The sequence below is a fragment of the Peromyscus eremicus genome, chromosome 3 (genome assembly GCF_949786415.1).
Source record: "Peromyscus eremicus chromosome 3, PerEre_H2_v1, whole genome shotgun sequence".
Lineage (NCBI taxonomy): Eukaryota > Metazoa > Chordata > Mammalia > Rodentia > Cricetidae > Peromyscus > Peromyscus eremicus.
In genome coordinates, this window is record NC_081418.1 from 85,134,438 (window position 1) to 85,156,697 (window position 22,260).

A 22,260-nucleotide genomic window follows, 5' to 3' on the forward strand; every position below is an offset into this window, starting at 1 on the left:
GTTTTGCGAGGGCATTGGTCAAAGTTCCTGGACCCTCCTTTGGTGTTCTTCCAACAACAAACTAGTGGGGCGGAGCTTCAGTCATAAAAACCGAGCTCAGACGGAAAGGACGCATTCTTCCGAGCCCACGAAGCAAGATGTGGGTCGCCGTACTACTGCTGGCCGTGCTGCTGCTGGCGGCCCTCCGCAGAGTTTACGTGGGTCTCTTCGGCGGAAGCTCCCCGAACCCCTTCGCCAAGGATGTCAAGCGGCCACCTGAACCCCTGGTGACCGACAAGGAGGCCAGGAAGAAGGTTATCAAACAAGGTCAGCTGGAGGGACTGTGGGTTCCAGGACTGCTCTCGGGCCTTCTGCTCATGCAGGGCACGGACCTCCGTCTCCCCATTAAAAAAAAAAAGTACGGGGAAAACTCACACACGGAGGCTCCACTTCTCAGTGTTCTTTGCTCCTGAAGGTTTGGGTGCAGGCATTAATTACCCTTGGCACGCCAAGATGTTGGCATAACCTAGTCCCAGCTCGTCCCGTTGGAATCTGTTCAGCTAACAGCTCACACAGAATAAGACACCTTTCCCCTACTTGGTTCTAGAACCAACTTTTTCCTATGCTCCTGTGCAAGCTCGGGGGTATTGAGGAGCAGCACAGAAAATTTTCCCAGCAAGCGGTTTGACAGGAAAAGTGTAGTAGTCTCAGTTAATAGGATTGAAACTTGACTATAAAACTTCTGTGTTTCACTACTGCTTCGGGATAAGAATCTTACCCTTCAGTCAACCAGCCATCATTAAAACACGTGTAGAGTTGCTTCCAAGGTTTTTGGTTTTTGTGTTTTTGAGACAGGGCTCCCTTTTGCACCAGAGCTGGCTTCAAACTCACTATGAAGCCCAGGGTCAGGCTCGGAGCAGTCCTTTGGCTTTTGCCTACAGGATAATGGGATCACAAGCATGCATCAACATGCCTGGCCTTCAGGGTTTTAAGGAAATGTTGGAGCTGGGAAAAGTGGTATAACATTTTAATTCCAGCCTGAACTATACAATGAGACCTGTCTCTACACCAAAAACAACCAAAAACCTCAAATGTAAAGCCTTCAGAAAACAAACAAGGATCTCTTGTTTGACCTCCAGGGGCCTCTTGCTTGTAAATTTTAGCCTAGGCTAGCCTCAACTCACTACTGGGGACTGACCTTGAACTCCTGGTCCTTGTGTGTCTACTTCATAAGGCATACCACACCCAGTTATTTTATTGTTACTGTTTGTGTATTTGGGGAGGGGTGAAGATCTTATACTTGTATTCCAGGCTAGCGTAGAACTTGCTACGTAGGCCAAGCATACCTCAAATTCATAGTGATTCTCCTGCCATCAGCAAGATTACAGACGGTGGGATTACAGATATAAACCACCATGCCTTGAGCAGTGTTTTTTGGGTTTTGTTGTTGTTGTTTTGTTTTGTTTTGTTTTGTTTTTGAGACAGTGTCTCTATGTAGTCCTGGCTGTCTTGGAACTTGCTATACAGACCAGGCTGGCCTTGAATTCACTGAGATTCTTCTTCCTCTGCCTCCTGAGTGCTAGGACTAAAGCTGTGAGCCCCTATACCTGGCCTTGGGCAGTGATTTTTTTTTTTTTTAACACTGAAAGAACTTTTTTATTTTTAAAAATTTATTTAATTTATCATGGTGGTGGCAGTGAATATCTTTAATTCCAGCACTTGGGAGGCAGAGGCAGGCAGATCTCTGCGAGTCTATGAGGCTAGCCTGGTCTACAGAGTGAGTTCCAGGACAGCCAAGGCTACACAGAGAATCCCTGTCTTGAAAAAGCCAAAAAAAAAAAATTATTTAATTTTATTTTATGAACATTGGTGTGGAGGTGTTGGATCCCCTGGAACTAGAGTTACGGACAGTTTTGAGTTGCAATGTGGGTGCTGGGAATTGAACCCGAGTCTTCTGGAAGAGCAGCCAGTTGCTTTTAATGGCTGAGCCATCGATTCAGCCTGACTTTATTCTTTCTTCTTTTTTTTTTTAATTTTTTTTTTCAATTGTAACTGGGCAGTGATTTTTAATGAACAGGTTTTGCTGGACATAGTGGCACATTCCTGTAATCCCAGTGCTGGGGAGGAGAGGCAGGTGGATCTCTACATAGGGAGTTCCAGGCCAGTTAGGGCTACATAGTGAAACCCTGTCTCCAAAAAACCCACATCAAGGAAAGAAAATAAATCAAGGGGGAAATGAAGGAAGAGAACAGGAGAAGACAACAAAAACCAAGTCTTGTGTTGGATGTGCTTCCCAGTTTGGGTCTGTTCGGTGTCCTGCCACACCAGCGGTCCTCCTTTTGTGGCTGGTGCTGTGTGACTTCTCAGAATAACAGCTCTGAGCAGCCCTGCCTGCCCCACCTCCATTGGCATGCATTGACCTTGCCTCTTCCAAAGAAACTCAGTTCCCTGAGCCACCAACGCACGCACGCAGGCATGCACGCAGGCATGCACGCAGGCATGCACGCAGGCATGCACGCAGGCATGCACGCAGGCATGCACGCACGCACGCACGCACGCACGCACGCACACACGCACGCACGCACGCACACCCGTTGTTTCCTCTCCTTGCTTGCATTCATAGAAATGTCTCCACTTAGATTACAATGCGTGTACTGGTGCCATCTTTCTGGTTTTGTTCTACAGTAGTTAGCTGATTCCTACTTTCTTTGAAAGGCATAAAAATCCCCAAGTACATAGTAGGGGTTAAGACCCAGCTCATCACTGTTTATTTTGCCTGCCTGGTCCTGAGTATTCCCTGATAAAGTATTTTGAGACATCTTAACCAAGAATTCTGTGCTGAACTGCCCTAGACGGGTCTGTCCTGTTTTGAGACTGTGTCTAATGAGCTCAGGCTGGCCTCCAGTTCAGTATAACTCAGGATGACCTTGAACTCCTAATCCACCTTCCAAGTGCTGGCATCACAGGAGTGCACCACCATGCCCAGCTTGCCTTGTACATAGTACAAGCTAGAGAAGTCCCCTCCGGCTTCTCATCTGAGAAGCCCACCTCTGTCTCCTCCGTTCTACAGCGTTCTCAGTCAAGCGAGTACCAGAGAAGCTCGATGCCGTGGTGATCGGCAGTGGCATTGGGGGGCTGGCCTCAGCTGCGATTCTGGCTAAAGCTGGCAAAAGAGTCCTTGTACTGGAACAACATAGCAAGGCAGGAGGCTGCTGTCATACCTTCGGGGAAAATGGCCTTGAATTTGACACTGGTAAGGCTTATGTGGAAAAGGGTTGGGATCATGGCTGTCTTTAGAAGGCTAGGAATGGGCACTGTGGAGTAATATGGGGGCACCTCTATGTTTTGGAGGTCCCAACTTCTTTCTGGGCATCTCCATTTCTGTCTGGCCTGGCAAGCATTGGGTGGTATATGTTCTGGCACATTCCTGTAGAAAGGGTGGGCAGCCCTCTCTGGGCATGAACTTGGCCAGGCAGGGCAACCTCTTCCTTGGTTGGCACATTTCCAGGGCCCGACCCCCTTATCTCTGTGCCTCCTTTTCTTTCCACCTCCCAACAGGAATCCATTACATTGGAAACATGCAGGAAGGCAACCCTGGCCGTTTTATCTTGGACCAGATCACTGAAGGGCAGCTGGACTGGGCCCCCATGGCCTCCCCTTTTGACATGATGATACTAGAAGGGCCCGATGGCCGAAAGGAGTTTCCCATGTACAGTGGGAGGAAAGAATACATCCAGGGCCTTAAGGAGAAGTTCCCCAAGGAAGAAGCTGTCATTGACAAGTACATGGAGCTAGTCAAGGTAGCGTGCACCATGATCAGCATCCCCAGTTTATGTCCAACAAGACTGACTTTTTCATTGGTGAAGTAACTGGTTGGGAGGGACCGAGTTGGGGAGGCAGGCAGGACTAGTCATGTCTGTCTTGAATCTAGTGTAGACTTGTATATGCCTGCACCCTGCCAGACTCTTCAGCTGCTACCCTCACTCTGGCCTCTAGATGGTACCCCTGGGAAGTCAGGCTTTGAGGGAGTCCTGAGATGAACCAGACTCCTTGTTTGTGAATTTTGAGACAGAGTCTCACAATGTAGCCCTCACTGGCCTGGAACTTAGAGAGATCCCCCTGCTTCTGCTGGGTGTATGCCATCAATCACACATGGACCAGGATGTTTGAAAGGAATTTGAGGGCTGGAAATGGCTCATGCTTATTAGCATGTACAGGACTCTGAAGTAGATCCCCAGCACCCCTTAAACTGGACCTGGTGGTGTATCCTGTAATCCTAGTACTCAGGAGGCAGAAGCAGGAGGATTAGGAGTTCAAGGTCACTGGGATATATATGGGACTCCATGTGAAAAACCATTTTTTTTTTTTTGAGCAAGAAATGGAAGAGCAAATATAGTCTCATTGTAGTGTGAAGAATGAGAAAAATTTAGGGTCCATTTATTTGCTGTTATTGCTTTTGGGGAGGGAGACAGTCTTGCTATGTAGTCCTGGCTTGGGTGTCAGTGTGTAGCTCTGGTTGCCTTTGAACTCATGGCAGTCCTCCTGCCTTAGCCTCTCAACTGTTGGGATCACAAGCCTGAGCCACCATGCCTGCCCAGCTTAAATTTTTTTAAGTCCAGAAATTCAGCCACAAGTAAGTGTTGCTGGGCCTGCAGGCAGTGCTGGCTGTTGGAGTGGTGGCTAGGCACACTAGGTACAGCGGTTCGAAGACTCACTCTACCCGTTTTTCCCCAGGTGGTATCCCGTGGAGTCTTCCATGCCATCCTACTGAAATTCCTCCCGTTGACCTTGACTCAGCTCCTCAACAAGCTTGGGCTGCTGACTCGTTTCTCTCCCTTCTGCCGAGCATCTACCCAGAGCCTGGCCGAGGTCCTGCAGCAGCTCGGGGCTTCCCCCGAGCTCCAGGCTGTTCTCAGCTACATCTTCCCCACTTATGGTGGGTGGCTACTGGCCCAGGCTCTTCTAAGCTGCTGCCCTCCCAACGTTTGGTCTTTCTTTCCCATGTGCCTAGCTGACAAGCCAGAATAGACTAAGGTCTGCTGGAGTTTGTGGATAAGGGCTGAGAAGTCTGACCCCTGCTGGACTCTGGTAGAAATTCTCTTTTTTCTACTTTGTAGATTTTTCTTCTCCCTTTTCTTTTTCCTTTTTCTCTTCCTTTTTGTCTTCTGGGCAAGCTTTGCATTCTTGTAGTCAAGGATGCCTTTAAATTCCTGATCCTTCTGCCTCCACCTCGCTAGTGCTAGGATTATAGGTATTTGCCACTATGCCTGGTTTATGTGGTGCTGGAGATCAAATCAGACCTTCCTGCATGCTAGGAAAGCATCCTGCTAATTGAGCTACATTCCTAGTACATTTTCTCCCCCACATCCCTCACTCCTCTGAGACAGGTTCGGACTTTGTTCAGGCTGGTCTGGAACTCTCCGTAGCCGAGTCTGGCTTTGAATCAGTGATCCTTCCATTTTAGCTTTTGAGTGTTGAGATTGTAGGCATGTACTGTCACACTGCTCCAGGGCAATTTGTCTCTTTAGCCAACAGTGTCAGTGACTTCCTTGGTCTTGGCAGGGTAGTGGTTTTCGGGGAGTGTTATTTATATTCCCAATAAACGTGTATCTTCCCTGGGCCTTCGGGAGCATTTGGGTCCTGGGATGGACTCAGGTGGCCCTTCACAGGAAGTCCTGTTTCTTCCTGCATGGCGCCAAGTGACTGCTTTTGCCTGCTCACCTTTGCTTTCCTTCTTCCTTCTGTAGGAGTAACCCCCAGCCACACGACCTTTTCCTTGCATGCTTTGCTGGTTGACCACTACCTACAAGGGGCATATTACCCCCGAGGAGGTTCCAGTGAGATTGCCTTCCATATCATCCCCGTGATTCAGCGGGCCGGGGGTGCAGTCCTCACCCATGCCACTGTACAGAGTGTGCTGCTGGACTCTGATGGGCGAGCCTGTGGTAAGAGAGCTGCACTGGGCCATGGGGTCCGTGGGCTGGGGTGAAGGAGACTTGGGGTCTCCCTATAGATGAGCCAGCCTGTTCATACAAGGTAAGAGGCTGGAGTCTAGGCTGCTGAGATAGCTCAGTGGATAATGTTCCAGCCACTAGACCTGATGACCTCAGTTTGATTCCTGCAGTCTACATGTTGGAAGGAGGGAACTGACCCTGCCAGCTGTCCTCTGAGCTCCACATGTGGACTGCAGCACCTCACCCCCACACAAAATAAAGGAAGAAAAATACAATTTTTACAAAAGATCAGGTTTGGCATAATGGTTTTATGAGAATAGCCAGAGATGACGCTGGACACACAGGCTACAGCAGATCACAGAAACTTTGGTGTTTCATGAAGGTTGAGTCATCTGGGGAGTATTGTGGACATAGAACTTGGCAGCAGTGAAGGAAGGCCCGGGACTCCATAGAACCAGTGTTCTTGGGACGGCAAGACCTGGCTAAAGATAAGCAAGTCCATACGGGTGGGCGGGAAGAGCTGGAGGAGAAGTTGAGCACAGACGCAGCTGAGCCCAGGCCCGCTTTGCTGTGGAACTTCCAGGGCTGAGAAAGTAGGGTCTGCCCCAGGAGACATCTGGATAGTGTGGCTATAGACAGAACTCATCTTTTGAGGCAGGGTCTCATGTGGTCCAGGCTAGCCTCAGATTCACTAGCTAGCTGAGGCTGTCCTTAGAACTCCTGATTGTCCTGCTTCTACCTCCTAAATGTTAGCGTTACAGGCATATGTCACCATGCCATGACTACAACTATAGCCTTTTAGAAATGTATTTGAGGCTTTCCTGGATTTTATTTGTTTTATGGGGGGTAGGGGTGCACTGAACCTAGGACCTCACACATGCTAGACAAGGGCTATACCATTGAGCTACATCCCCAGCCCTTAAGTGTTTTTCCATTGGCACAGAGGCTGCGCTTAATCTGCCGCTGTTTTAGCCAGCAAACGTGGCTCCGAAGTTCCTGGCCCTCTTCTCTGGCAGCAGCCCAGCTACTCACACCGCGGCCTGGCAGGAATTCTGTTCCCGCAGACACTGGCTATGTTGCTGCCACTAAATACAGCGTTTAACTAAGTCTGTATCGTTCTACTTATCAGTGAGACTTGGGGGTCAAAGGCTGGGGTAAGCTCAGAGAGGTTGAGTAGCAGCTAGCCGACCTCTCTTTGCTGGCATCTCCAAAAGAGAGCATTCTTCTGCTCTACCAAAACAAGAGAACCCATGCTACACTAAGCCCCTCCTACTACTTCCCGTGCGTTTATCATCTTACAGACACCCTATGACTCTCTGTGATTACTTTCTGTCAGCTAGTTGCTCAGTCGGCCTCCTGACCCAAAGTTGATTTTATTTAATTAATGCAGTCGCAATAGTGTGATCAAATATCCCACAACACTTAAGAGAGATCTGGAGAAGGGTGCAGGCCCTTTTCTTCTTGCACTCCCAGCAGCTCAGCCAACTTCTTGTGCCTGCAGGTGTCAGCGTGAAGAAGGGACACGAGCTGGTGAACATCCACTGTCCCATTGTCATCTCCAGTGCAGGACTGTTCAACACCTACCAGCACTTACTGCCCGAGAGTGTCCGCTGTCTGCCAGGTAAGAGGCTGGTCTTCCGAACTGACATTTCATCTGTGGAGCTTACAACTCAGCCTGGGTTATAACTCTTCTTGGGCACCTCTCTGACTGTCTATCTCTGGTCTGTGTTACCAGCACCATAACATTTACATATGGGGAACCCAGGACCACACAGGGGAATAGGCCCTTCACAGAGGCAACGGCAGAGCTCTGAGGGCCCTGTTCTGTCAGATGCAAATGTCTGGACTCTATACTTCAGGCTGAGAAACCAAAGCCTGTATATTTGCCTTCCTTTGCCTGAGAAACTGGGATTTTAACAGAAAGGGACTCACTTAAAGGGCGGAAGAGGGCTGGGGGTGAAATTCAGTTGAGGAGCGCTTGCCTAGCATGCATCAAGCCCTGGGTTTGATCCCCAGAACCAGGCAAGACAGCGGTGGTGGATTTGGCTGTAATCCCAGCACCCTGAAAGTGGAGGCAGGAAGATAGGAAATTCAAGGTCATCCTTGGCTCCATGAGACCCTGCCTCAACAAACAAAACAAGGGCCATTGAGATGGTTCAAAGGGTAAAAAAGCACTTTCTGCTAAGTCTGGTGATTTGAGTTAGATCCTCAAGAGTGGAAGAAGATAACCAAGTTGTCCTCTGACTTCACCCTGCACATCCAGACATGCACTTATCCATGCACACCTACAATTAAAAAAAAGAAAAAATCTAAACATCTAAAGAAGAGGATGGAGACAGCCTGATTGTCCAGAGGTGCTGAGTTAGCTGTGCTGGGAGCCAGCACCTATGTCTAAAGGTGCACAGAGCAGAGGTGGAAAGAGTCTGAGGCTCTGTTTGACATGGTCAGGAAGAGACAGAAGAGCAGGTCCCTGGAGAAATAGCTATAAAAATGGCTAGGTCTCTACCCTAGCTGGCAGCTGAGTAGCAAGCTGCAGATCAGAAAAGGGAACATCTTTTAAAGGATAAAGGCTGTCCTGGCAGGGAGTAGCGGTCTGGCCACAGCTCCTGCAGTGCAATCCGCACTGGCTCTCTCCAGATGTGAAGAAGCAGCTGGCAATGGTTCGGCCCGGCATGAGCATGTTCTCCGTTTTCGTCTGCCTGAGAGGCACCAAGGAGGAATTGAAGCTTCCGTGCACCAACTACTATGTTTATTTTGACACAGACATGGACAAGGCGTAAGATGTGAGGGGTTGGGGAGGACTGATGGCACTGGACCTTAACCACAACACCCCGCTTCCACCCTCGACACGGTTCTAGGGATAAACAGGAGGATATGTGTTGAGGGAGGAGGTGCACAGTCCCCCGTTTACTCCTAGAAAGGCTTTTTATCCCAAAGCTGTGTCTGTTTCACCCCGTGGGGAGTATGAACCATCTTTTAGGTGGTGCTGGTGGCTTTGGGCAGGGGTGGGGTAGGGGGGTGGCCTAGAGATTGGCAATCACACACCCCCTCATCCACAGGATGAAACGCTATGTCTCTATGCCCAAGGAAAAGGCTCCAGAACACATTCCCCTTATTTTCATTGCCTTCCCATCAAGCAAAGACCCAACCTGGGAGGACCGATTCCCAGGTAGGGCTCTAGGTCCAGGGGGAGTTGGGTGTGGGGCAAGGGAGGGCCAGGCTGCAGTAACATGGCCTTACACCTGCAGACCGGTCCACAATGACTATGCTGGTACCCATGGCCTTTGAGTGGTTTGAGGAGTGGCAGGAGGAGCCGAAGGGCAAGCGGAGTGCTGACTACGAGACACTCAAAAGCGCCTTCCTGGAAGCCTCTATGTCCGTGGTCATGAAACTGTTCCCGCAGCTGGAGGGCAAGGTAGTGCTTTGTCTTTTCTTGGGTTCAGGGATAAAGCCTGAGGTAACAAGAGTCCCAAGGAAGGCGCAGCCCCTGCAGTTCCCTTGCTCACTCTGCCCTGCTCTTTTGCCTCCTTAGGTGGACAGTGTGACTGGAGGATCCCCACTGACCAACCAGTATTATCTGGCTGCTCCCCGAGGTGCTACCTATGGGGCTGACCACGACCTGGCTCGTCTGCATCCTCGTGCAGTGGCTTCCCTAAGAGCCCAAACCCCCATCCCCAACCTCTACCTGACAGGTACAGTGCCTCACTTTGCTAGAATCTGGGCTTCCCTGGCAGTCTTCTGTTCCCATCCTCAGGGCTCCTTGTCCCCTTCAGCTCCCATGCCAGGAGCTGGGCTGCCTTGGCCGACTACAGTCCTGGGGTCGTGCTGAAGCTGTCTCTCTTTGGGTGGCCTTGATGTGGAGGGATGAACACAAGAACCCTTGCTCTATCCTCATATGGGTAGACATTTCATGGGTCACCGTTTTTGCCTTCTAGGCCAAGATATCTTCACCTGTGGGCTGATGGGGGCCCTACAAGGGGCCATTCTGTGCAGCAGCGCCATCCTGAAGCGGAACTTGTACTCAGATCTGCGGGCTCTTGGCTCAAAGGTCCGGGCACAAAAGAAGAAGAAGTAGTCAGAGATAGGCCAGAGGAATGGCACCTTCCCCAACGCCTTTCTCGTGGCGTCCTCCTGCAGCACTTCCTTGTGCATATACCCAAAACCACTTTGTTTCTATAACTGCTGTAAATGGAGTTCTTCACCTTTGCACCTTGCATTTCTACTTAAGGCCTAGTGTGGGCTGCATAAAATATATCTCTGCTTAACCTTGTAAACACACCTAATATTACTACAAGTTTGATTGTAATGTCTAACTAACTTTCATTTCTTTATATCCTAGTAGTTGATAATAATATCACTCAAGGATTAGCAAATTGCATTACACTGTTAAATGAACTGTATAGGTACAATATCTTACACAAGATTAGAAATATATGTACAGCATTTTCTAACAAAATCAATCTCAAATTTGTATAAATATATATAATTTGTATGCAATATAAAAAAATCCAATCCCATGTCAAATACTAAAAAAAACTAGTAGCTCTTCTCCTTTGCACCTTTCGTTTCTACTGAAGGCCTAGTGTGGGCTGCATTGTCTCACGATGAAGAATGCTCCCATGCCTTCCGCACACAACACTGAGCAAGGGTCAGGCTCCCAGAACCCCTGAGGGTGTTGGCTGGTAGAGTAGGTCCAGTAGGCTATTGGTCGAGTCCTCCCTGAAGTTTTTTGCTCCTACCCTGTTGTGCTCCTACAGTGTTATGCTGCTGTCCGTCTGTCAATGGGAAGGATGACTAGCATGGGTTTGGGGGCCAGCTCTCTCAAAGTGAGCCAAGAAGCTCTCAGCCTTAAGCTTTGTCCTCTGATAGAAGCAGGCTGAAGGAGCGTTCCAATCAAAGACATACCAAAAGACACCACTGCACCAACAAAATGAGATTTTGACTAGAGAATGGCCAGCCTGGTAGGGAGGGGACAAGAGTGGAAACACTGGGCCCAAATACAGGAAGCCCAATGTGCACAGAGCCTAGAGATGGCATTTGTAGTTGCTGGCATATAGTAAAAACCGAGTATTGTTTCCCAAAATGCTTGGAATCAGAATTCCTTAAGATTTTGTAGTATTTGCATACTGATGCGATAACTTGGGGAATGGGATCCAGGACTAACCTCAATTTCATTAGTTTCACATACATAGACCAGGCATGATATCTTATATTTTGAAAATTTATGAGCATTCTATGACCTGTCATATGAGTTCATGTTATTAAAAAAGCTTGCTTTGGATTTTAGAATAGGGATTCTCAACTATATGAATAAATGGGAAAGTGGGTAAAAGTGTAAAACCTTTCACTTATGTTAAACAGGTACCAATTTTAGTTCATTTAAATATAGAATTAATACATGTAATGTTTCAATGCTTTGATATCTGAAGTTTATTTTGGTTTTTGCTCAATAATGACATGAAACACTGAGATGCCATTTACAGAAGCTCAGTAAAATATACTGAAAAATACTTATTATACCACAATAAGCTTTAAAAAAATAAAATTAAACCATTAAGTTACAAAAAAGGTGAAAATACAAAACATGACTAACAGTGGCAGTCTACTAATGAGTAAACAAAACAAGGAAAATAATTTCAACAGTCACTCATTTACTTAACATGGTGGTTTGAATTAAATTCCGATCACAGTGTGAGGAGGCCACCTTCATGGCTAGGTTGCTATGTTATGCAAGCTGAGGAGTTTCTCAAACTACAGAGTTTCTAAGCTAAAATACTTAGGAGAGTCACATCTGAGCAGGGAACTAAAGGAATCGAGTCATCCTGATGTAGCTAGATTAAACCTCAACATCTCTTTACAGCTTTCTTTTGTTTTTTGAGACAGGCTCTCACTGTGTATAACTCTGGCTGCCTTGAACTTGCTATTCTAGACCAGGCTGGCCTCAAACTCACAGTGATCCTCCTGCCTCTGCCTCCTGAGTGCTAGGTTTAAAGACTTCCTTCACCACGCCTGACTCCTCACAGGTTTCTTATGGCAATGCCAAACTGAACCTTCCTAGCAAGAGTTTATGTCAGGGAACAACACAGTAACACACTTAGATTGGTCCAGAAGTGGCTTCTATAATCCATAGCAGGAAAATAAACTATTACCATCGAGGACAAGCAGGTTCCCCTTAAGAAATTGCCCTTCAGCCAAAAGCTGAGCAGGAGAGCAAGCTCAGAATAGTCTACAGGAGTGCTGCTTGAGGCTTCCTACATGCCAGCCCAGCCCCTGGTATGGATGCCTCAGCTGGGCCATCACCAGCTACACACTCTAGGAAAATATGCTTCAAGTATTCTACCTTTAAAGAACAGTCCTGAAACTGACTTTTCTTTGGTGGGAGCCATCTCCTTACAGTGGAGCTTTTCAAGTGAAACAAATTCCACTGTACTCTGTCAGCACAAGAAACATTTGTCAGCAGTCCAGGGGGGAGGCTTTGTAGACTCTGGCAATATTTCATGTGTATGTCCACTTGCTGGCAATCTTGGATCCTGAAAATCAATCTTCTTGCCTCTCAAAAGCAAAGTCAACAAGTATAAGGTCACAGAACCAGTAGCCAGGAAGAGCTGTGTGAGCCCCGGTTTCAGTTACACCTCCAAAAAGAAATTTGACCCCTTAAGTCCCTGGGGGTTTTCACAACACTATACAGATACAAGAAAGACAATGGCTGTCTCTCAGGGCTTAGTTTTCTTGGGGAGACCACAGCAACATCAGAACTAGTCATGTTGAAGTTCCAAGATGAGGGAGACAAAAAGAGCTATCAATGTGGAATGAGAAAAGCCAATCCACTGTTGAAGCTAGGAAGGAACATAGGCATGTGAGCTGAGTCCTTCAAAACACAAGGACCTGGGTAAGCTGAAAGGAAGGGGAAAGCCTAATCATAGAGCAACCATGAGAAGCTGGAATACAGAGGCAATGATGAGAGCAGAAGCAGAGAAGCAGTGTGGGCCTAAATGATGAAGCCAAAGAATCTAGTCTAGAATACAACTTCAGACAGAAGCTTCAGACCAGGGCACACATTCTGGAAAGATCAATGTTTCCAAAACTGGCATGAGAAAAGGTCAGGAGAACAAAATGAAGAGTATATTTAGATACTTTCTTTTTTAAAAAAAAGGGGGGGGGAGGGACTTCTGTGATAAGAAAAATGTTATTAGTTTGCAGTGTGGAGTTTTCAGATGATTAAAGAAACTGAACAATAGGTAGAGGAACTTCATAGGTACAAGTGAGAAATTCTGGTTGGGTGAAAACCAGACAATGTAGCTGAGTTATTTAGCATATAGCAGAAGTGGGTTCTTGGGAAGTAGGCTTCCTAAGATCCTAAAGATAAAGATGAGTCAGAAAGGATAAATGGATGATTTGTTGAGGAGACAGTCAAAGCAATAGAGACCTGGCTTTGGGCACCCTATTCCCTTCCCACCATAAGGCCAAATTTGCGAGACACCCCCAAACTGTCAACATGCATGGACCCCAGCATCCACTATTCCCAAGTGTAAGAACAAGGTGAGACTGAGCTGTTGAATTTGGAGCTCTGTTAACTGAGTAACCTTGAGAAACAGGAGGAAAACAGACCAAGGCGAGTCTAATGTCAGGAGGAGGAAGCAAGTGATGGAAGCAAGAGCAACTAGGACAGGATTAAGTATGGGCGTGCAGACAGGCTGGAGGGAAGCCTGCCGAGGCGTACAAACAGGTCTAAAGAGGAAGAGAAAACGGGAAAGGGGAGCTAAAGAGATGCTAGGGAAAGCTGAAGGAGACTGAGAAAGGCTTCCTCAGCTTGGAAAGTTAATAGTAGACTTGTGCGCAGCTGAGAGAATGGTAGCAATGATCTTATTTCCAGAAGGCAACCTGCCAAGAATACAAACTTCTACTTCAAGCACAAGCTGCAGTCAGCACAGGGAAAGAACTCCAGACTGTTTCTTCTTCAGACTGACTTCTCCCATCGTATTTTCCCTCTTGCCATTCTTTCCACATCCCTGAGATTAGCTGAGACTCTTCTTTCTTTAGGCATGACCATATAGACTGGAATAAAACTTCAGACAGCATAATCCAAGACATCCTCAGTTACGTCAGGGAACCTGCTTGGTTTCTTACAGTTTCATGACCAGGTGTCACAGGAGAGAAAAGATTTTACTCATTAACTTGGCATCTTGGATGGGAGGACCATTAAACCGAGCAAGGAAAAATGTGGAGAGTGTAGTAGTTCCTAAATATCTATCTATCTGCTGTGGGCAATAAAGGAAATGGAGTTTGTGGAAACTCTCTTTCACGCAGACCAAATCCCTTCTATGTATTTCCTTCCACAAAGCAGGAACTTGCCCCTTTCCGAGGAGTGCCTTCCTATTGGGGTGACTGTATGCAAGAACATACTGGTTCAATGATTACCACCTTATTAAGCAAAACAAAACGAAAGCCCATGGAACAGTGTTTTTACTTTCAGAAACCCCAAGTTCCCTTCTATGCTAGTACAACCAAAGAGTGCAAACTTTCAGAAAAATATACAGACTGTCAGATGGATCAGACTTTAACACTCTTTAAACTTGCTACTCTGGTTTGCAGCTGAGGCCTCTGTAGAGAATAAGTGTTCAAAGCCCTCTCTGCCCACAAGCATCCCACCTTCTACACCTTGTCTAGAAAGCACCTCCCTGCAGTTTCCTCCTAGAGTTGCAAAGATAAAGAGGCTATGGGAGGGTGGTCCATCGTGTGGCCTGCCTAGGGTGGGGTCTTCCTTTGTTCACAGCCACGTTTCCACATGTTCCCTCCTCACACTCACAGAAAGAAAGGATGATGGAACACATCAGCAAAAAGGGAACACAGAAGTAAATAAAACATCACCAGAATACAATGTCACCAAAGTGCAGGTGCAACACCTGAAGCAATCCCGTCTCTGCCAGCCCAGACTGGCCACCAGACCCCAGAGGAGGTCAGTCTTTTCATTCTCTTGATTCAGAAACAAATCAGCAGGGAGGACAAGGTTCTTGCAGACAAGAAAATAATCAAAGCTGAAATGAGAGCAACACATTCCATTGGTAACATTCACCTTTTTCAGGGAAATATACTAGTGTTATGATTTTGAAACTGAGGTTTAGGTGAAATGTCAGAATTGGCTTTTTTTTTTTCTTTTTCTGGAGCTGAGGACCGAACCCAGGGCCTTTCTCTACCACTGAGCTAAATCCCCAACCCGAAATGTCAGAATTAAACTCATCCACCACCACGAAACAGAGTGAATAAAAATACAGGAGTCACATTAGTGAATATTAAAATCAATTCGAAATAAAGTATGTACTAGAAAGTTAGACATTTAGCTAATGTGGTGGCTCATACCTGTAATCCCAGCACTTAGGAGGCTGAGGCAGAAGGATTATGAATTTGAGGCCAGCATAGATTACATCATGAGTCCTGAGATACAGTGAAAGACTGTCTTAAAAAACAAAAACAAAACAAAATAAGCTAGTGATTGACAGGAGAATGAGAGATACTTCCTTCAGCAGGGCAGCCACTGGTAAGGTGCCCATGCTCCTGTGAACAACTCCTAAGGAAACTCACTGGGTCATTTTAAAAAAGTCTACTGTGAGCTCAAGAAATGGCTCGGTAGTTAAGAGCACTGGCCGTTCTTCCAGAGGTCCTGAGTTCAATTCCCAGCAACCACATGGGGGCTCAAAACCATCTGTAATGGGATCTGATTACCTCTTCTGGTGTGCCTGGAGACAGGTCACTCATATCCAATAAATAAATTTTTTTTTAAAGTGTGCTGGAAAGACAGTTGAGCAGTTAAGAGCACATGTTGCTCTTGCAAGGAGTGGGGTTTGTTTCCTAGCACCCACACAATAGTTCACAACTATCCTTAATTCCAGTTCCAGGGGATTCAATGACTGCTACTGGCACCAGGCACACCTGTGGTACATATACATACACGCAGGCAAAACACACACATAAAGCGAAACAAATAAACCCCCAAAATGTTACAAATGTAGAGGGGGACAAGAAAGGGTAACAAGGTGATGGTAAATATTATCTAAACCACACACACACAAAAACATGTAGTAAAACTGTGTAATTAATACCTGCTAATAAAGAAACAAATGATGGCAGGTAGGTAGAATTAGGGCTTCTACTTTATACTCTCCTGTATTGTTCTGAGTAATTTTCATGTGTATTGTTTTCTTTCCAACTAAAACAAAATTCAGGAGGAAAAATCCTTAAAAGTCAGTTATCAAGGAAAGTAGCAGGCTAGAGCTACCTGTGAAGTTGACCTAGTTATGACAGATCTCTGAGCAGTGACTTAGTCTATGGTGCTGTGAAATGGACAGGTGAACTGTTCCCTGCAGGAAGTCTCGGAATCGTTCCTGTCTGGGTCACCCACTCTTCTTTGCCCATATCCTTCCTGTTGCTTAACAGAACAGGGCAGGTGCCTGTGGTAGCAGCTAATATGACTGACTATACAGTTACCTGTGGGGAGAACCTTCCTCAGCTCCTGCTACTGAGGGATGGAAGGAAGGCTCCTCTCCCTGGCAGAGACAGAGTGGCCACAATAAGGAGGCGAAGCCTGTAGTGTTGACCTGCGTGTGGGGTTACGTGAGGTCTATGTGCTTCTGGGCTCATCTGCTTTGAGAGAGTTGTGATCTGGGACTTTGCTGCCCATAGTGTAGTCTGGAAGCATCTGGTGATCCCCAGAAATGAGGACATAGCCCACACTTAGTGAATCAGATCTTTTTTTAAGATTTATTTATTATGTTTACAGTGTTCTGCCTGCAGGCCAGAAGAGGGCACCAAATCTTATTACAGATGGTTGTGAGCCACCATGTGGGTGCTGGGAATTGAACTCAGAACATCTGGAAGAGCAGCCAGTGCTCTTAACCTCTGAGCTATCCCTCCAGCTCCAGATTTGGCTTTTTATCACAATGCTCAATGTCTATTGCAATGCTCATGTATCAAGAGCTAAACTAGTACAAAAGTGTTTAAAAGTATATGGAATTACTATCAGGTGCTGGTGTTGCCTCTGAGTGGAAACTCAGGACAAAAACAAATAAAAGAAACAAACAAACAAAATCACATTTCCAAGCAGATCTGTTTATCTGTCAAATGTGAGAAGTACTGAAAGGCCTCTTCTAGCTCTAAATTTGTAGATAAATATATAGTCTATGGATGGTCCTATTTGCAGTCTCCAAGGGCTGGGGACATTGACAGCAGCATCCCCAGAACTGGCCCAACTCCAGTTCCACATCCCTCCTAGACCTGGCTCCCCCTTCCTTACCTTTAAGTTCAAACGCTGGTAGTCACTGGCCTTTGGCCTCCGAGTGACTTTGGATCTTTTTCCTTCTAGGGCAAAAGCAATAATCTGAGGAAAGGAAAAAGAAAACAAATGAACACTTGGCTCTGTAATGATGTTCTTCAGTTCCTGAAATCAGAGGCAACTACCTAGATTCACAAAGAGGCCTATTTAAATTGTCTATGCATTCTCCCTCTCTCTCATTTCAGTGCTGGAGTTCAAATAAGGCCTTGTGCATACTAGGCAAATGCTTTATCAAGCACAGGATATAGCACTGTAGTAGATTGCTTGCCTAGCATGCACATACCTGAGTTCAACCTCCAGCACCACAAAAGTAATAAAATTGTAAAGATTTTAAAAGGAGCTCGGTTACAAGAAACTCCTTTATACTATTTAATAGGGATCAACAGATGGAGGGTGTAGCCTATGGGCATCTGTATGATTTAACTGCAGGGACAGAATCAAAGGTCTGTCAGTCCCCTTGCCAAAGAGCTCTAGGTCAGGTCTTTGCGAGGGGTGGGGGGGTGGGGGGGGTGGGGGTGGGGAAGCTCATAATCACCGATTGCTTCCTATCTACAAATACATGTTTTTATCCTACATGTTGCTTCAACAACTTCACTCTGATTTACCGCACTCATCATAAACATTTGGATGGAGAATGAAGAATGCATTTTTACTAATGGTCTTCCCTCATTCTTTATAGCCATACGCCCAATGGCCATCACAAATTGAATTCCCTAATTAAATCAGGTTACTGGAATTATCTTCTAAATCTCTTGGCTCATTAGGAAATACAATCATTTTCTCATCGGAGTTGTTTCTAAAGGACATGGGTGCCACTTTAACCTCAAAGACATGTAAGCAGTTTCTAGGTTTGCCTCCAACTCTTGTTGGTTGGCAGAAGAGCTGTCCGTGGGCTTTCCGCTGCTGGTATTAGAGCCCATGTAACTGAAAACATTCTGTCCACAGATGGAAGACAGTTGGGATGGAAGCTAGAAGTGGTAACTGTCTCAAGCATGGGAAAAAGGGAAGAGGTCTACATATCAAGAACTCAGGTCCGCAAAGGCTGTGAAAGATCTGAGTTCCAAGTTGTGGGAGGAGAATCTCAATTAGGTCAGGTCATGATTCATGTCCAACTTGGCACTTTACAGCAGAAGTCACAGGAAACAGGTCACATGATGAAAACACATGACTTACAAAACTAGAGTTTTGTAAGCCCTAACAGGGTCTGAGGAAAAACTGAAGTCGCTCTTCAAATGCTTGGAGCTCACACGCCGATGAGTGACAGACAGCTGCCCATGCGCCAAGCTCTCAGGGTTAGGGAAATCCCAGTCTCCTCTTACCTTCCGTTTGTTGTGGTAAGCAATATAGAGGACAGCAACAAGAACAGCTGCGGTCACCAGATATGCAAAGAAATGGCTGCTTTCTGCACTGGTGTTTCCAGAATTGTCCTTATAAGAGTCCTCCTTCTCCCCATTCATAGAATCCGTAAGTGTCCCCTCTCGGTTCTCACTGGAGGAAGGGTCCAACACCTTTTCATTCTCTTCTTCAAGTGGTGAGCCCTCTTCTGGCTCTGTATCACCCTCATCAGTCTCCTTGGTTTCCACATCTTCAGTAGGCTCTGAAGACTTGTCTCCTACCTCTGGCTTTAAAGAGAAGTCGGAGTCCCCTGCCGGTCTCTCCCCAGATTCAGTTTTGGAAGTAAGCGTCGGTTTCTGTCCTTGTTCAGCTAGGTCGGTTTTGTCAATCTTGGGAGTCTCCTTATCTGAGGAGGGTTTGGAGATGGGCTTGTCCGAATTAGCTTTTGTGGACTTCTCGGGATCATCTTTTGCGGGCTTCTGCTCAGGCGCCTCCTGTTTGGGGTCGGCTGGCGGGGGCTGCTGTGCAGTCCCAGTTGACTTGGTTTGTGCTTTCTCGGGCTGAGTTTTGGGACCAACCGGCTCTCTTGCGGGGGGAACGGCTGCAGCGACCTGCTGTCCAGATCCCGCCGAACTGGCAACTGCTGCCGCAGTCGGCTCCACCGGAGTCTCCGGGCCTCCGTTAGCGGACGACTGCCCCTGCGCGGTCTGCCCCTGCGCGGTCTGCCCCTGCGCGGTCTGCCCCTGCGCGGTCTGCCCGCCAGGCTCTTCCTGCTTAGAAGACGCTTTTTTCTCAGGCGGCGGGGACGCGGGGGGCTGACCGGAGTCTTTTTCTATAGAAGGCTGAGCCGGAGGATTATCTTGACTTGGGGTGGCGCGTGTCGTAGAAGCAGGCGGCGAGTCAGTTCCTGAAACAGAAAAAGCAGTAAGTCCTCGGAAGACAAGGCCGGGAGAAGAGAAGGGGGCTTGACGTCTCCGAGCTGGAAGAGCTCCGTGGTGATGGCCGAATGGGAGAAGAGCGGAGATGGCCAGAGTCGGGTCAGGCAAGGAGGACGCCAGCTCCGGTAGCGACCCGCCCAGGGGAAGACGGGGGAACCTAAGGGAGAGAGTGGGGTGAGCTTGGGGAGGGACGGGGGGGGTCTTACTCGCCACTGCGACATTCAGCAGGAGCAACGCAACCAGGAACCGCATCCTGTAGTCTGCGCTTCCGCCCTCTACTGCTGACGTGAGAGCGGCGCAAGGGACTTGGAGCGCGTGGCCCCTCCCTTTCCGGTGGGCTGTTCCTTTTCCGGCGCAGCCCCGCCCCGGGGCGGGGCTATGGGGTTCCGCTAGTGTGCCGGGCGTCAGGTCCGCTCTGCCTTCCTCTTTTTCTCAGCTCTCTGACGGGCCCCGCAGTCCCTCTCCTGTTTACTGGTCCACGTGCTTTGGAAACTGTTCTGACCGGCAGGCACTGCATCACCCCTCGTGGCTCGTGATGTGGGGTCGCGGGGCCGGGAGCCGCTTCGCTGCGTCGTCTGCCGGTGTTCCTGGCTTCTCCGATGCTGGTGGTGCTTGTCTCACGCCACACAAAAATGTAATCTGTTCGGGTCTTTCCCGTCTAGAAACAAACACTTCGTCACTTTCGTTCCCGGTCCTAATCCCTTTCTTGAGGGTACCTAGGGCCCTCTGAATTTACCACGGATGGATTTTTTTTTTCCTAAATTTTTGTGTCTGAGACGGTATTGCTTTGTAGACAGGCTAGCTAGCCTCAAGCTCCTGCCTCCGAAGTGCTTGGGATTACATGTGTCTCACCACGCCCCTCTCGGGCCATTTATTTATTTAAGACATACGATAGCAAAGATTTTTTCATTTGTGTGTACCACCTGTGCGCGGGTGCCCTTGGAGGCCAGCCGAGGACGTCGGATCCCCCAGAGCTAGAGCTACAAGCGGTTTCAAACATCTACATGGATGTTAGGAACTGAACTCTGGTCCTGTGGCGAGCAGCAAATGCCCCTAACTGCTGAGCCATCTCTCCAGTCCAGGACATAAGGTCTCTTGTTAACCAAACAGAGGAAGACCTGGATCTTCTTACCTTCCTACTAATTACAGGCTTGTATCCCCAAACCCAATTTATGGGGTACTGGGGATCAAACTCATAACTTTGTACACTAGACAAGAACTCTGCCTCACCCTAGTAATTTTTTTTTTCCGACATAGGGTTTCTCTGTGTAGCCCTGGCTGTCCTGGAACTCACTCACTCTGTAGACCAGGCTGGCCTCAAACTCAGAGATCCGCCTGTCTTTGCCTCCTGAGTGCTGGGATTAAAGCCGTGTGCCACCACCGTCTGGCAGTAATAGATTCTTAATAATTCAAATAACAAAGCAGAATTTTAAAAGAAATATACTTTTAAGTACAAAGTCAGGATGTTTGAAGGACTATCTGGTAGCAATTGATTAACCACAGAATGTCCCAGTGCCGGAGGTAGTCTATAAAGTTTGACAAACAACTTTAAACTACATAGTAAGATAACACAGAAATTCTGGAAAGTCCCTAAAACTTGAGCCAATCAGAATTGTACCCATACTAGCACCCTAAATGATGTAACCTTATGGTTTTTGCCTTTAAACTGAGCTTGCAGAGGGGCAGGTACCTCCTCCAGCCTCTATTGTGTTGGATGGCTTGACGAGGTCCCTGCCACGTAGCTTGAACTGCTTCAATAAACCTTACTTTTGAATTTCGGTTAAATATATATATATGCATGCTTTTAAAATTTCTTTTAGGGAAAAAATTCTTTTAGGGAAGCTTGGCAGCATGGTGCATGCTTTTAATTCCAGCACTCAGGAGGCTGAGGCAGAGGGATCTCTGAGTTCCAGGCCAGCCTGGTCTAGTTCCAGGACAGCCAAGGCTACACAGAGAAATCCTGTCTTGAAAAATAAATTTATTTTAGAGGCTAGAGAGATGGCTCGGTGGATAAGAACACTAACTGCTCTTCCAGAGGACCCCGGTTCCATTCCATTCCCAGCACTCACAACGGTCTGTAATTCTAGTTTCCGATCTGACACCCTCTTTTGACCTCCACAGACATTGTATGCATATGGTGTACAGACATACATGTAGGCAAAACATACATTTTTAAAATTCTTGCTGCCTGCTCATCTATGGACTACTATTTGCATTCATTTCTTGTGTCTTCATCTGTTATAGTGCTGGGTTGTTTAAATAAGTTGCTTGAAATCATTTATGAACATCTGCCAGGTTAGGTATTTTGTAAGCAGTGATTTAACAAATTGTTGTTGGTTGTTTTTACTCTTTTTACTCTTACTCTTTGCTCTTTCCACCACCCAGCCCCCAAATAAATCACACATGGAGGATTATTATTACTTTAAATGCCCGACCTTAGCTTGGCTTATTTCTTGCCAGCTTTTTAAAAATGATCCCTTTGGCCTCTGGGCTTTTGCCTTTCTCTTTTCTGTATTTCTTTCTTCACTTCTCACTCTGTGGCTTGCTGTGCAGCTGGGTGCCTGGCCCTGTGGAGTCCTCCTCCTCCTCCTCCTCCTCCTCCTCCTCCTCCTCCTCTTCCTCCTCTTTCTTGCTCCTCCTTGATACCTCTTCCTGTCAGCTGGTTATAGACGCAGCCTCCCGACCCCAGGTTAATTTCATTTAATCAAACGAACGTAACACATCTTTG

The 22,260-nt window shown here is 47.2% G+C and overlaps 2 protein-coding genes across 2 annotated transcripts; one reads left to right on the forward strand and one right to left on the reverse strand.

The window, feature by feature from the left end:
• Window positions 1–13: 13 nt before the first annotated feature.
• On the forward strand, window positions 14–11,353 carry Retsat (retinol saturase). The gene is made up of 11 exons (XM_059257997.1): window positions 14–306; window positions 3,050–3,232; window positions 3,538–3,779; window positions 4,714–4,915; window positions 5,727–5,924; window positions 7,435–7,554; window positions 8,571–8,709; window positions 8,993–9,102; window positions 9,182–9,348; window positions 9,466–9,625; window positions 9,869–11,353. The coding sequence occupies exons 1-11, from the start codon at window positions 138–140 to the stop codon at window positions 10,006–10,008; spliced, it is 1,830 nt and encodes a 609-aa protein (XP_059113980.1). The 5' UTR covers window positions 14–137; the 3' UTR covers window positions 10,009–11,353.
• On the reverse strand, window positions 11,346–19,832 carry Tgoln2 (trans-golgi network protein 2). Its single transcript, XM_059257999.1, has 4 exons — window positions 19,739–19,832; window positions 18,579–19,501; window positions 17,221–17,304; window positions 11,346–14,968 (listed from the first exon to the last, which is right to left on the reverse strand). The coding sequence occupies exons 1-4, from the start codon at window positions 19,782–19,784 to the stop codon at window positions 14,963–14,965; spliced, it is 1,059 nt and encodes a 352-aa protein (XP_059113982.1). The 5' UTR covers window positions 19,785–19,832; the 3' UTR covers window positions 11,346–14,962.
• Window positions 19,833–22,260: the final 2,428 nt, after the last annotated feature.